Source organism: Diceros bicornis, chromosome 12, assembly GCF_020826845.1.
Source record: "Diceros bicornis minor isolate mBicDic1 chromosome 12, mDicBic1.mat.cur, whole genome shotgun sequence".
Taxonomy (NCBI): Eukaryota; Metazoa; Chordata; class Mammalia; order Perissodactyla; family Rhinocerotidae; genus Diceros; species Diceros bicornis.
The window spans coordinates 32,573,949-32,588,012 of NC_080751.1; the positions used below are offsets into that span (position 1 = coordinate 32,573,949).

Genomic DNA, 14,064 nt, shown 5'->3' on the forward strand with positions numbered 1-14,064 from the left:
TGTGACAAATATGCTGACACCAGATTGTAGATAGTTGAATACCAGATTAAAGAATTTGAACTTTATTTTGTATGCTGTGGGAGGCATTTTTGATTACTGACCAGGTTTGTTTCATATTTTAGAAAGATAATTCTGAGTGCAGAGAATGTACTGGAAAGAATAAAAGACATTGGAGCTAGAGGCAAGGAGAAGATGTAAGAAACTCTGGCTCTTGTTATAAGATTCTTATTTTAGCTGAGAAACCTTCCAGCTCATACTTGAAGGATAGGTCTGACCATGATGTAACCTTTTAAGCCATATCACAGATAGGCTTCAAGGTTTCCTTGCGACTTTGCTTTGACTTCTTATTAAGAAATGTTATATAAAGTTTTAGTAAAATAAAGGCTAAAATTTGATATAAACAAGGCACGTACTACATTTTGTATATATTGTGAAAATATTCATTTTCTCCAAAAGCTTATAAATTGATGAGTGTCTTAAACCTGTTTGTTGTCTTTTCTGTTCTAACCATTGTTAGACATTTAATGTGTATCATGTGCAGGGAGGTGATGTGGGACAAAATTTTTCTAGTTGGGAAAGGAGATGAATTGTGTTTTTAGTTTACTAAGTCTCGGGTGCTGGTGAAGCTCAACTGGAGATGTCTTACATGTAAGACATAGAGAGTTGCCAAGAGTTTAAGAAAGTAGGCTAGAGATTAGAAGTTTTCTAAATAAAGATGGTAATTGAAGCCTAGGATTCAATGAATTTGTATGTCTGATAAACAATAGTCTAAGATGTAAATGTAAATACAATGAAATGTTCTGCTATTTTGGCCTTAGTGATATGAGATGCTTGGTCACTAGTCTGATGCATGAAAACCGAGATCTTTGGGTTGAATTAGGAAGGGGTCATTGTAGACTTGAGACTACACTGATTGGGTGGAGTAGAGCAGAGTAAAGTTAGATTGGAGGGGCATTAAGATGAGTTGATAAGGAAGTAGAACACTGTAGTTAAAAAAATTCTGTGAGGATAGGAAAGCTAGAAGAATAAAAGAAACTGTGGGGTTAAGTAGTGGTTTTGCAGTTACAGAATGTGTGTATGTGTGTTGGCAAACCATTTATAAAGACAAAGAGATTCAGTAAATTAAATAAAACCACCAAGAAATTGGTACTGAACTATATATATTTTAGAAAGGTAAAATGAACCTTAAGAAGAATGAAAAAACTCTGCAATTCAGTAAACTTAAATTTCATGATATGAATTTGACATATAGAAGAATAATTTTAGTAGTTGTCTATGGAGGAGTTAAAATTCTTTGAAGAGTTGCCACAGGATTAAAAAATCATTCCACTAATCTTTGAGTTTTTAATGTGTGCTTACGGTGAGTTTATTTCAAGGCTTTAGAAATGCATAAAAATAGATTGTTAAAACCTGAATAAATTCATAGAAAATATAGTCACGATATTTTTGCTGAAAAAAGATAGGCATAATTGGAATATTTGATATGTAGATTTTAACATGATGTGATGAGAGGGAATTTTAAGCACATTTATCATATAAATGACAGAATTGGGGATGGTAAATTACAGGACTATGATGCTTACATTGATATTCACAACTGCTCTAAAGTTATAATTTAAAAAAGATATTTATCTGTGGAAAAAGATAAATCTAAGATAATGGAATGAAATGTTGACTATAAAATGTTTGAAAAATATCTAATAGACCAAATATGATTCTTAAGCTATAAGCATGATTGTAATCCTTGTGAATCTCAGAGATACTGAACCCATGGTACTCTGAATATACAATGTTAAGTAACATTAGATATTTATTGAGTATTATCAGGTACTGTGTAATGCTTTACATATATTAAAATTAAATGGGCACCTTCAAGATGTAAAATAATACACATTTCAGGTACTTTACTAGTAGAAAATGAAAAAAATATATTTTTCCTATTTAAGATGAAATGCCTATCTATAGACAATGGTCAGACTTTTAAAATCAGTCTTAAAGAAATGGGTCACATTCATGCTTTCAAATATTCAGAATTGACATCACAACAACCATTGTTTCCCTAAATGATAACTTTTTATGTATGGAGGTGGTATCTAGATGGTGCTTACAGTTCTTGGTAGGTTGCAGAGTGGGTGTGTTTGTTTGGGAGGGGGAAAAAGGAAATATAATAGTGGCCTGGATTTGGAGTAGAAAGATCTATTTTAAAAAATCCACTCCATTAGAGATTTATATTAAAATTTTCTTTTCTCGAAGTAGGGTTTACACTCATGCTTTTCTTGAATTCCTAAAACTTAACACCAAATATTTGTACTCTGAAGAATGAGAGTCCGAGTTTTGCATGTGTGATTAGGACAGAATGAAAGTTTTGAAAATGAGATCCAAGGGCTATCAAGAGAGGCTTAGAGTTTGCTAACAAAAATAAGTTATGCTCTAGATAACTTGGCACCTTTGTTATGATTTTTGCTAGCTTGGAGGCTCCAAACCCTAGGTTCTCTCTACTTCAGTACTGTTTAACTTTCCCATTTTAGTCATGTTTCTCCCCATCCTAATGGAAATGAATGTCCTTGCCCCTGGGCAATTTGGAACATGGCCTCCCTGTAAATGTTGATGGTATAACCCATGTATATTAATATATTTTCTAGTCAAACTTTTAACTGAAAGCCTAGAAAGACATATAAATGGGAATCCCAAAGTAATCCCTCCCCCTTGATATTTTGTAACATAATTATATATTAAATGGTAGAAGAATCACTTTGGGGAGTCACAAACTTAGGTTTGTTTGTAAAATGAAAGCCTGGATCTCTGAATTCACCTCTGTGATTCTGAGCTGTAGGATGTGAATCTTGGATAGGCTCATTATATGGGAATCTAGATATATCTATCAAAATTAACTCTTTTAACATCTTTATGTAACAAGTTATGTACTATTTCATTATATAGAATGTTAATCTTGTTTATTTCCTGAAAAATAGATGCAGGATAGTGAAGATGGTTAAGTTTAGGTGGGTCTTAATATATGTTTTAGAAAGATCTTGTGCTTTAGAGTCAGAAAGACATGGATTTCTGCTACTTACTAGATGTGTAACTGGGTGCAGGTTACTATGGAAATAGCTCAGAAGAGTTACCCAGAAAATGCTTCCATATGTAAAGTGCCTAGCACATCCTTATGAGATATTCATTAATGTTAGTACTTTTCTTGTTACACAGGACAAGTGAATTGCCTTCTGGAAAACCAATATTGAAAATGTTGGAAAATATTTAAAATAGTTATATAGCTGAGTAAATTAGCAAGTAAGGTGTTAAATAGAAAAACATGAAAAGGACAAACTGTTTCTACTAAGTAGGACGGCTTTATTTTATTTTATGTGGAAAAACTTCTGTTCTAATTATTAGTCATGCCTGGGTTTGAGGAGTTTTTATCAAGTTTCATATTAGATTTAACATGATACTGAAATTTTTTTCATATTAAAAGATTTTAGAGACTATGTATCCTATTAAGAAAGAAATCACATATAATCAGAAATAATCTGATTAGTTTGAATCAAGGCTAAGTCTGCATGAGTTAATAATGTACATGTATGTTTTCTACTTGAGTAGCATCAACACTATTCAGTGGAATAGTCACCTTTGTTTAGGTGACGATATAAGGAAAAAAAGCTGCATAGCAAATGATCAGGTAATACCACTTCTTATTTTAAAAAAATTACAATTCTAAAAGCCATTTCCAACACCAAACTTTGATTATGTATTTGTTTCTGATAATTGGTAATATCAGAAAGCCCATTTTTCTTTTTTTTCAATTTCAGTGTAAGAATAATACAAAGTGAACGACAGACTACATTGTTAGTGGATGTGATCTGTATAATGTAATTTTTTTTAGCTGAATGAGTTTTTTCCATGTAGTAAAATGCATTTATTCAAAAAAGGAGAGGTACAGCACATTATAATTCCAAGGACATTTTTATATTAAAAATGCCAATTTTTTTGGCTTATAATGGAAAGGGTTTCATTTAATACCTGAAGATGGAAATTCACAATCAAGGCTGAAATCTTCTCTGTATTACTGTATATTTCTAATTACATGTTATTTTAAGCTTGTATTTTTTTTTTTTTGTGAGGAGATCAGCCCTGTGCTAACATCTGCCAATCCTCCTTTTTTTTTTTTTTTTTTTTTTTTGCCGAGGAAGACTGGCCCTGGGCTAACATCCGTGCCCCTCTTCCTCCACTTTATATGGGACGCTGCCACAGCATGGCTTGCCAAGCAGTGCATCGGTGTGCGCCCAGGATCCGAACCGATGAATCCCAGGCCGCCGCAGCGGAGTGCACGCACTTAACTGCTTGCGCCACCGGGCTGGCCCCTAAGCTTGTATATTTTAACCATGGTTACAGATATTGTACAGGAATATACTGAAGGTATAAGCTTATTATATTTATTGGCTTTTTTGTTTAATTCTCTACAACTTCAAAGTAGTATTGTGATATGAAACAACAGAATTATTTTTACTCTGATAAAAACAAGCTCTGAATTGAGTCCTTCATTGTATTTTTCTAAAGAATTCACTTCTCATGAGCAAGTGTTCAATATCATATAGTTAGGAAATTATTATATTATTAAAACTTGAATTTTTTCTTTAATTCTATCCCAATATTTTAAATATGGATGTGTTTCAGGACACTCGAAATTAAACTTTGACGATATCTTGACAACATTAAAAATAAATAAGATCTTCAAGTAAACATGTTTCCAAATCATATTGCTGTTGTGCAATGAAGCTATTCTCTGAAGACTAAAAGCTCTGCTTGTTTGGAAAATCAATGATTAGGGTCTTTATAAGCAATTGAGGTTCTGTTTTCCTTCTAAACGTTCCTTTACCAATTTTTCCAAAGAGAAAAGATGATCGTCTGCATCTTCTGGCACAAGGTTTCTCATAGAATTTGCAAGTTCAAAAAGATATTCTGAATTTTTTCCACTTGGACCAGCTGCATTAAAAATTTGCTCAGCAATGTCTTCCAGAGGTGCAGGACCAAGATAATTAGGATTATCACATGTTCCAATATATAGCAACACAGTGAATGGTTTCGTCGTGCACTCTTTTGGATAAAAAATGACTGTTATGGTCCTGTAGCCTCCTTTCTCTCTGAAGTCAAGGTATGATTTTACTTCTTCTTCCTTTCCTACTGGCAGTTTATAAGCAACACCCCATACACAACCCTGTTGAAAAGTGAAAAGAATATATTATTTAGTATTTACAGGGCTAAAATTGGTAGAGATATGTTGTGATCTAAAAAAATATCTTGTATATTCTTAGAAATCAATGCAATTTTGCTTCACTTCAAGTGCACTGAAGAGGTACATACTAAACAATAAAGGAAATCAGCATTTTAAATTCTTCAATCTGAATAAATAATTTCCTTGCACATGAGGGTATTTATCTTTGTTTAAATTTAAAAAATTGTCTTTTTTTTTTTTTTTTTGTGAGATCAGTCCTGTGCTAACATCTGCCAATCCTCCTGTTTTTTTTGCTGAAGAAGACTGGCCCTGGGCTAATATCAATGCCCATCTTCCTCCATTTTATATGGGACGCTGCCACAGCATGGCTTGCCAAGCAGCGTGTCGGTGCGCGCTGGGGATCTGAACTAGCGGACCCCGGGCCGCTGCAGCAGAGCACTCGCACTTAACCGCTTGTGCCACCGGGCCGGCCCCCCAAAATTATGTCTTTTAACGAACCGGACTGAGATGAAAAATAACAGATCTTCATTTGGTCATTAAAATATAGTTCTAGGGCCGGCCCCGTGGCTTAGCGGTTAAGTGCGCACGCTCTCCTGCTGGCGGCCCGGGTTCGGATCCCGGGCGCCCACCGACGTACCGCTTCTCCGGCCACGCTGAGGCCGCGTCCCACATGCAGCGACTGGAGGGATGTGCAACTGTGACATACAACAATCTGCTGGGGCTTTGCGGGGGAAAAAATAAATAAATAAAATCTTAAAAAAAAAAAAAAAGTTCTAAAGCTTTAAATCCATAAACATTTCATTGGTGGTATAGGGCAGTAGTTTCCAAACTGCTTCATGGAGTGCTGTAGCCACCCCGAAGCATACCTCAGGGGCTGTCTGCATATAAGTGCTGGGTGCTGGCTGGGAGGGCTTTGACACCCCACCTCCCTTCAGCTAGAGCTGTGCTGCATCACTTATCTTTTTACATATTAGATGTTCTCTTGTTTGCAGAAAGGGTTCTGTGTTTTAAAAGCTCTGAAATAAAGCAATCAACTACTTAAGGCTATAGCAGGTTCATTTTATTTCTTCACTGCCTAAACTTTCAAATATCCTTTGTAAATTACTCCATCCAGAATACTTTTGTCAAGAGAGTCCATGAACAAAATGTCAGTAAAATCAATGTACTTTAGCTGCAAAGATTTTTCTTTTTGTGAGGAAGATCATCCCTGAGCTAACATGTTGCCAATCCTCCTCTTTTTTGCTGAGAAAGATTGGCCCTGGGCTAACATCCGTGCCCATCTTCTCTACTTTATATGAGACGCCGCCACAGCATGGCTTGACAAGCAGTGCGTTGGTGCGCGCCAGGGATCCGAACCTGCGAATCCCGGGCCACTGAAGTGGAGCACGTGCACTTAACCACTGTGCCACTGGGCCAGCCCCTGCAAAGATTTGTTTTTTAGTAATATCTGTGATGTAAGCAAGATTTACAGTTTGTAATACAGATTTTCTAGTTTCTTGACAACCTTTAATTATTAACTTTAATTATTAAACTTTTAGGTTGCTAAGCATCTTCTTGAATGAATTAACATTCTATAGAAACAAAGTGCTGTTTATTAACTTTAATTAGGAGCTGTAGTTACCAGTTTGAAGCCATTTTTATAGATGCGTTTCCTAATGTAAATTATGAAGGGATTTGATAATTTCCCCATTATTCATCTGCTGCTAGCTGCTTGATTTTTATATATCAAAGTTCTTTCCATTGTTAAATCTTTAACTTCATAATATAAAATTTTGACTCTATACTTCAATAAAATGATTGAAATTATTTAAGAAACAGAGGACTATCAGATAAATAAAAGTTTTCTAGTGCTCCAAACCCGTTTAAAAACCTGTTGTGCTATTGACAAAATTAGGCAATAAAGTGATAATCCTTGACTGGGATTTTTGCTGAAAATATTAGATTTCTAGCAAATGTGAGGAGAGCTTTAAGGGTTCCACTTGATTCTTAGTGGTAGTCTGGCTGTCTGAGGGCTGGCTCCATTGATGTCAAAGGGAACCACAAAATTCTCAGTCAACAAACTCATTAAGAAAAAAAGAAATGCTATATGCTATTTGGTTTTATTTTGTTGTCTGCCTTACATTCTGCATTCCAACTTTTCCCAACAGATGAAAAGAAACAACAAACACAGAGAGGAATTCTAGACCTAGTGTAGTTCTAATGGTCTGTGATGACTGTTAATTAAATTTCATTGATTATTAAAGCTGAGAAACATCTCAACATTTTATATGATTAAAAGGTTATACAAAAAAAGAATAGTTATACCATACCCCAGGATCTTCAACAAGAGTCACAACTCTTCCAGGCTGTTTTAAAAAAAGTAAAAAAAAAAAAATTTTTTCTGAATTCAAGTTCATTAACTAACTGAGCATTAGCAACTTATTATTGACATAGTATGAACAAATGAAGTTAAAATATTTTTTTTTTTTTAATTTATTTATTGTTTTCCCCCAAAACCCCAGTAGATAGTTATACATCCTTCTAGTTGCTGTATGTGGGACGTGGCCTCAGCATGGCCGGAGAAGCCGTGGGTCGGTGCGCGCCCGGGATCCGAACCCGGGCCACCAGCAGCGGAGCGCGCGCACTTAACCGCTAAGCCACAGGGCCGCCCCCCAGAAGTTAAAATATTCTAAGCACTTTTTTTAAAGCACTTATTTTTTACTATAAATTTTAAAGTGAATTAAGTAAGAGAATCTACCTTTTCCAAACTATCTTGGCCTTTCTAAAAATTCCCTTCGGTTTGTATATATTAGGTATATTATGTTCACTTAAAATGGATATATTCAAAAACACACTTATGACTAAGGCTCCTCTAAAATGAAAGGCAAAAGGAAGAAGCAATTAAATAAAAGTTCTGGTCATGTTTTTCCCCTTAGGAAAAAAATGATTGTTATAATTTTTTTTTTTAGTGAGGAGATCAGCCCTGTGCTAACATCTGCCAATCCTCCTCTTTTTGCTGAGGAAGACTGGCCCTGGGCTAACATCCGTGCCCATCTTCCTCCACTTTATATGGGATGCCGCCACAGCATGGCTTGCCAAGCAGTGCGTCGGTGCGCGCCGGGATCCGAACCAGCGAACCCCGGGCCGCCGTAGCAGAGCGCGCGCACTTAACCGCTTGCGCCACTGGGCCGGCCCCGATTGTTATAATTTTATCAGGGAACAAAAGATTACATTCAAGGCTGTTTTCCTATAGGGAAGTGGTTCTCAAACTTTAGTGTAGATCAAAATTACCTGGAGGGCTTGACAAACACGCATTGCTAGGCCACACTCCCAGAGTTTCTGGTTCTGTAGGTCTGGAGCTGTCTGGGAATTTGCTTTTTTTTTTTTTAAATATAATTAATATAATTTCTACCTGGTGCCAAAGGCTATGTATGTACCTACTGACATGTTAACGTCATTAGGGAGAATGCTGAGTTGTAAGCCACAATTTTACCTACTTGTATACCCATTGTCTGGCACATAGCCTAAATCAGATATTTGTATCATCTTTGTTGCTATTTCATTCTAGTCTTTGTCCATTTGTATAGATAATTTATAATAATGGAACATGTGGGATTTTGGATTGTGTTTCTTATTTATTTTCCTATTAGTCGTCTTATACATTTTAATAGTTGCATAATATTGTGTCATCAATGAACTATAATTTCAGTGTTCCTGTGCTGGACATTTAGATTTGACTTGTTTTCTATTTAAGATAATGCTACAATGAGGATACATATATTGGTGTGAGTCATGTAGGTACTGCCATATTACTTTCAAAGTGAATTAGGAACTATTTATTGAATATCTACTCTGTGTTGTAGAGAAGATAAAACCTTGATCTTGCTTCCAAGAGCTTATATTGTAATTCTGGAGTATGAACTTAACATGTGAAATAGGTAGAGAATACTTAAGGGCTAAGATGTATGGTATTAATTGAGTACAGTAAAAATTCTGAGTGTTGGGTGGTCAGAAAGGGAGACAGAATTCTGGTGAAAGGGGACTGTGACTTGTGATTCACAAGTGAGGGCCTAGAGGCAGAACTAAATCAGACCGAGTGTCTGACTTTAGCAAAGGGTCCCCCATGTAGGGAGATGATTCAGAAAGATCACTGGAGAAATAGGAGAGTCAGATTTGAAAAGTCAAAGAGCAGAGTTGAAATTGGGGGACAGTGGAAAATAAGAAGTCACTGAAATTTGGGAAAAATTGGAGATAAGGAGCTACTGTAGCACTTGAGTAGCAGGTGACTGACATGATAAAATAAGTGTTTTGGGAAGATAAGTGTGGTAACGTGTATAGTGTGCAAGTTAGAGTGGGAAGGAGGTAAACTGAGTAAGAAATGTTAGTGGTCCAGGTGACAAGTTCTGCACTCCACCTTTCCTTGCCTCCCCTTAAATCCAGCCCGGTCACGAATTCTTGGTAGTTCTGTCTTCTAATTATCTTCTGAATTTGGTTCCTCTTCATCCTTCAGTTGCTTCCTTAGGGATTTCACTGTCTGCCTCTAGTTTTGCTTCCCTCCAGTCCAGTTCCCTACTTTGTCCTAGAATTACTTTCTGGTGCAAAATTGGGCCACTAACTCCCATGCTTTGAATTTTTCAGGGTTTTAATACTTGACAGGATAAAATATACTGGTGGCCAGTATGGCATGCCCTTCCTTTCTTTTATATCCTTGGGATATCCTCCTCTACTCTCTCTATAAAGGCTTGGCTGACTCCCCAGACCACTTTGCAGCAGCTCCTTCTAAACTCTCCTTTAGGAGAGTTGCTCCTTTAATTCATTTCCCTTATAGCACTTATCAGGTATTGTTGTTTGCGTAGGTGTCTCCCATGTATATGTAAGTGCTCAGTAGTATTTGTTGAAAGGAGAAGAGGGGTAGTCAAATCCTGGACTTAGGTGGTGGCAGTTGAAACAGAAGACAGAGAAAATAAATGGATCCCCGTGACTGCTTATGGATGATACAGACATGGACTGTTGGCACTACTGATATGTTTACTTGGAAATATTTTCTAAAACTTAAGCTCTTTGTCCCTAAAATAAATATATGTTATCGAGAAACAGTGTAAATGCACTTAAATGCTTTTTTGGGGGATTAAAACTGAAGAAGGGGTCTTTCAAGCTGAATGGGATTAGAAGATGTTGTGAAATATGAGTCATGATGGGCGCTTTCTTTGGGTAATGAGTAATGTTTCTGATCTAGATCTAGAAAAGTTAGAGACTTACTTAGTAAATGTTCATAATTATCTCTTGTGTTAAAATGTTTCCTTTTTTTGAAATTGAAATATATTCTCTCTGTGAAAAAATTTTTATATTTAAATAAATTCTTACTTGGTGCAAGTTTTGTTATATATAAATGAAATGCTTAATTAAACTTAGGAAGAAATTAAAGTTTAATGAAGCAAAAAAAAAAGCATAATTTAATAAAGCAAGTAGGTTTGGTATTTTTCCCACAAATGTCACATTGCATATGTAGAAATGAGGCTAACATTTGTTTAACAATATCACATTTCATATGTAATGATGACTAACTTGCTAGGAGCATATGTTGCTGTAAAAAACAGTCCTAAATAGCATCTGTGTCATTCTTACTAATTTGCTGGATATTTCTGTGGCATTTTGTATTCTTGTTTGTCAGATAGTTAATATATATATATATAAGGCTAGTGATCCATTATAATAAAAAATGTGAAGTAAAATAATGTTCTTTTCAGTTTTTTTTTAACAGAACAGTGTACTTAGAAAATGTTTAGTACTTAGACTTTCCTTTAGTTTGCTGTGATGGCTTCTTTACATAAAAGTAGGTGTAAAACTATTAGCTATTGCAGTTTTTCCCCCCTAACTTTCCTGCCCTATATTTTAGTAAATTTAAGTAAAAAGGGAGAGATTGGCTTTTATTGCTTCCTTCTTCTTTTAAAGAATCAGAACTGTTGTATTGACTTGACAATTTCTTATCATCAGTCTGTTCTGACAGCATACATAGCTCAATTTTTTATGTAACAGACATAAATTTTGAGCATCATACATTTAGAGTAGTAAAATATACTATTATAACCATATTCATAAATATTTCATACTTGGTCATTAATATTGGAGCCTGGCCTAAGGCTTTTTCTCTTCAGAGTGGCAATTTTAAGTGTTCATATCTGACAACTCAAAAGGCATTTTATTTAACTTAGTTCTTTGAAGTCTTAAATGTTGTTTTATAACATTCTTAGAGATAACTTTGGCCATGAAGTTTCCGATGGCCTATCAGTGTGCATTTGCCCTGTCACTCCCCTGTTTTCAAGTCATCTGTTTACCTAAAAGCCAAATTCTTAATTCACCAACTCTAGTTGAGGTAGAATAGCTTCTAACTCAGGTTCTTTTTGTGATTTTAATTCAGTCTCTTTTATGACCAGGTGCCAAATACTTTACAGCCTTCTCTCTTCCCCTTTCCACAACTGCAGGTATTTCTTTGGAATTAACCCCAATCTCTTTCTACATCTGACTTCTAGCATTTTAGATATTATGCTTTGGTGCCAATATTAATTTCTTTTTAAAAAATAGTAATCAGGCTCATATAACTCTCAAGAGTATTTTAGAGAACATATACGCAATAAAAAATTTTGTACTCTTCCAAAAGTTAGGAGGTTAACTAGAACAAGTGTTCAAGTTATCCAAATTGTTCATTAGCTAAAACTTAGTTTTCCTTAGTTTCCTCTTTTGCAGCCAGTGCAAGGCTGATTTGCATAAGGAGTGACCTGCTACTAATTCTCTGTACACATATATTAAGATGAGTGTCTTTGCATGACTGACTGAAAAACGGATCAAACGGAACTTACATTTCACATTTATAATTTCGAGGAGAGCCATAGAAAAAGAAACGTTAAAATATTGCTGGATATAGTAATGGATACTGTGTTACTAAAGTAACAAACTGGGAACTCATTTAACTTCGCTAGTACCTGACAACCAAAGTGATCAAAGTAAGCTCCTAATAACCGGAGATAATTTTGGAAACTGGTTCTTCTGTGATCTTAGGTGTCATAAAATAAAACCTTTGGAAAGATATAAAGAAACCTCAGAAATAACGTGCATGTTTAAACTCAAACCAATGAAAGTCTGCCAGAATGCAGAAATGCCAACAAATTTAATTGCTCAAAAGCTGAATTTGCAAGCTGATTTTATATTTCAACTCCGTGGTGACACGAAGATTGATCTTCCTGCCTGTTTTTAATTTTTTTGGCAGAGGTTGCCAAGAGATGGGGCCCCCCTCTCAGTACATTGGCCTTGTGCGAGCCTGAGTACTTGTGCCCACGCTTCTTGCCTCAAGAAACGAACCACCAGCATCTCAAGCGGTTTCGGAAGGAGTGCCCTTGGTTTGGGAGAGAGGCGGGGGTGGGGTGGGGTGGGGTGGTGGCAGGTGGCCGAGGAAGATTCACAGATGTAACAGCATTATCCCTAACCTACATGCTCGGCCCTCGGAAGTGCTGGGGTGTGGGTTCCGCAGAGCTGGGCCAGGAGTTGGCGAGCGGCGCTCTGGGGGCAGTAAGTGTGGGGGACAGGCTGGCGCCTCACCTTGCCGGGGGTCCCGCGGTGGTCGGTGCTGCCCTGCCAGAAGCGCCTGCTGAAGCCTGTGATGTATCCAACCACCTTGTCCTGATAGGGGAAGTCCACCTTCCAGATCAGGGACCCGTAACCAAAAACCCACATCCTTCCCCTGCTTCTTTGTCACGGCGGCGGTGGACCCCTCGGCTGTGGTCTCCGTGGTGCCGGCAGGGACTACAGCCTCCCGGACGCAAGTAACCGGCTTCACGGGCGCAGGCGCAATGGCAGTCCTGTCTGCTTGGGGGCGCAAAGCACACTGGGACTTGCAGTTCGAGGAACGTTTTCCGACTGTATCGTGGTCAACATTATTATTTTATTTCCTTGCTTAGGGTATCAAGAAGCATTGACCTGTATGCTAAGCAGTGGATTCTTCTGTAGCCCGTAATCGCTCTAACCTTCTGGTGCGCGAGTGCAGAGGACTACAGTACCCACAATCCTTTTCTGTCGTTTGTGGCTTTGAGGTTGGAACTGTCTGCTTTTTTCTAACCCGGGAGGTGAAGAAGTGAAAGTGCAGAAGTCGCGGCTGGTGTGATCTAGGTATAAAGAGATATACGGGCAACGCAGTTGGCACGTAGAAAAACATTTTGTTTTGCTTTGAAAACTGGATTTTTACCCATATAACAGCAGCTAGAGGAGCGCAAGCTGGGAATGTAATCCATATTGGACCTTTTTTACATTAAAAAAAAATCTGCTGCCTTTTTACCTTTAAAATAAAAGCAGAAAGTTTACTACGGAAGTGTTAACGCCTGTGAAAGAGCTACTATTATTCCAACGAAAATTGCTTACATATTTAAATTTTACTCGCAAAACGACCGTTTTCATCTTTAGTATTCTCAGGAGCTCACTCAGAAAATTGTAGGCAAAGATTCTTGGCTCATGTACGGGCTTTGGCACCGATCTGGGGAACCTCCTGAAATTGTATACAAAATTTGAGGTCTGTGTGCATTTTTCTGGGGAGGAACTTTATAGCTTTCATGAGTTTCTCCAACAGGTCAAGGATCCTAAAAAATGTTAAGATCCTCTGGTTAGAGCTACTACTCCAAAATATTGTTTAGGAAGCTCTCTTGGACCATCACAGCTGTGTTTCTGTATGTGAAAACGAAAGCCATGCTAAATGATTGTTCTTCCTTGAGAATTTCTAATTATTTTGTGGTCTTTAGCTTTATAAAATAATGCTAAAACACCCAGATTCGGAGAGTATTATTTGTGCTTTAAAGAAATCAGCAGGAAAC

At 36.9% G+C, this 14,064-nt stretch overlaps 2 protein-coding genes across 3 annotated transcripts in view; one reads left to right on the forward strand and one right to left on the reverse strand.

Annotated features, from left to right (window-relative positions):
* Nucleotides 1-14,064, forward strand: part of ASB3 (ankyrin repeat and SOCS box containing 3) — a 105,517-nt gene that overhangs the window by 20,393 nt on the left and 71,060 nt on the right. The gene's annotated exons all lie outside the window — the stretch shown is intronic.
* On the reverse strand, nt 4,409-13,032 carry CHAC2 (ChaC glutathione specific gamma-glutamylcyclotransferase 2). 2 transcript variants are annotated; one of them, XM_058551250.1, is made up of 3 exons: nt 12,803-13,032; nt 7,540-7,575; nt 4,409-5,212 (listed from the first exon to the last, which is right to left on the reverse strand). In XM_058551250.1, the coding sequence occupies exons 1-3, from the start codon at nt 12,935-12,937 to the stop codon at nt 4,829-4,831; spliced, it is 555 nt and encodes a 184-aa protein (XP_058407233.1). In that variant the 5' UTR covers nt 12,938-13,032; the 3' UTR covers nt 4,409-4,828. The 2 variants fall into 2 exon arrangements, with proteins under 2 accessions (XP_058407233.1, XP_058407234.1); XM_058551251.1 differs by lacking the exon at nt 7,540-7,575.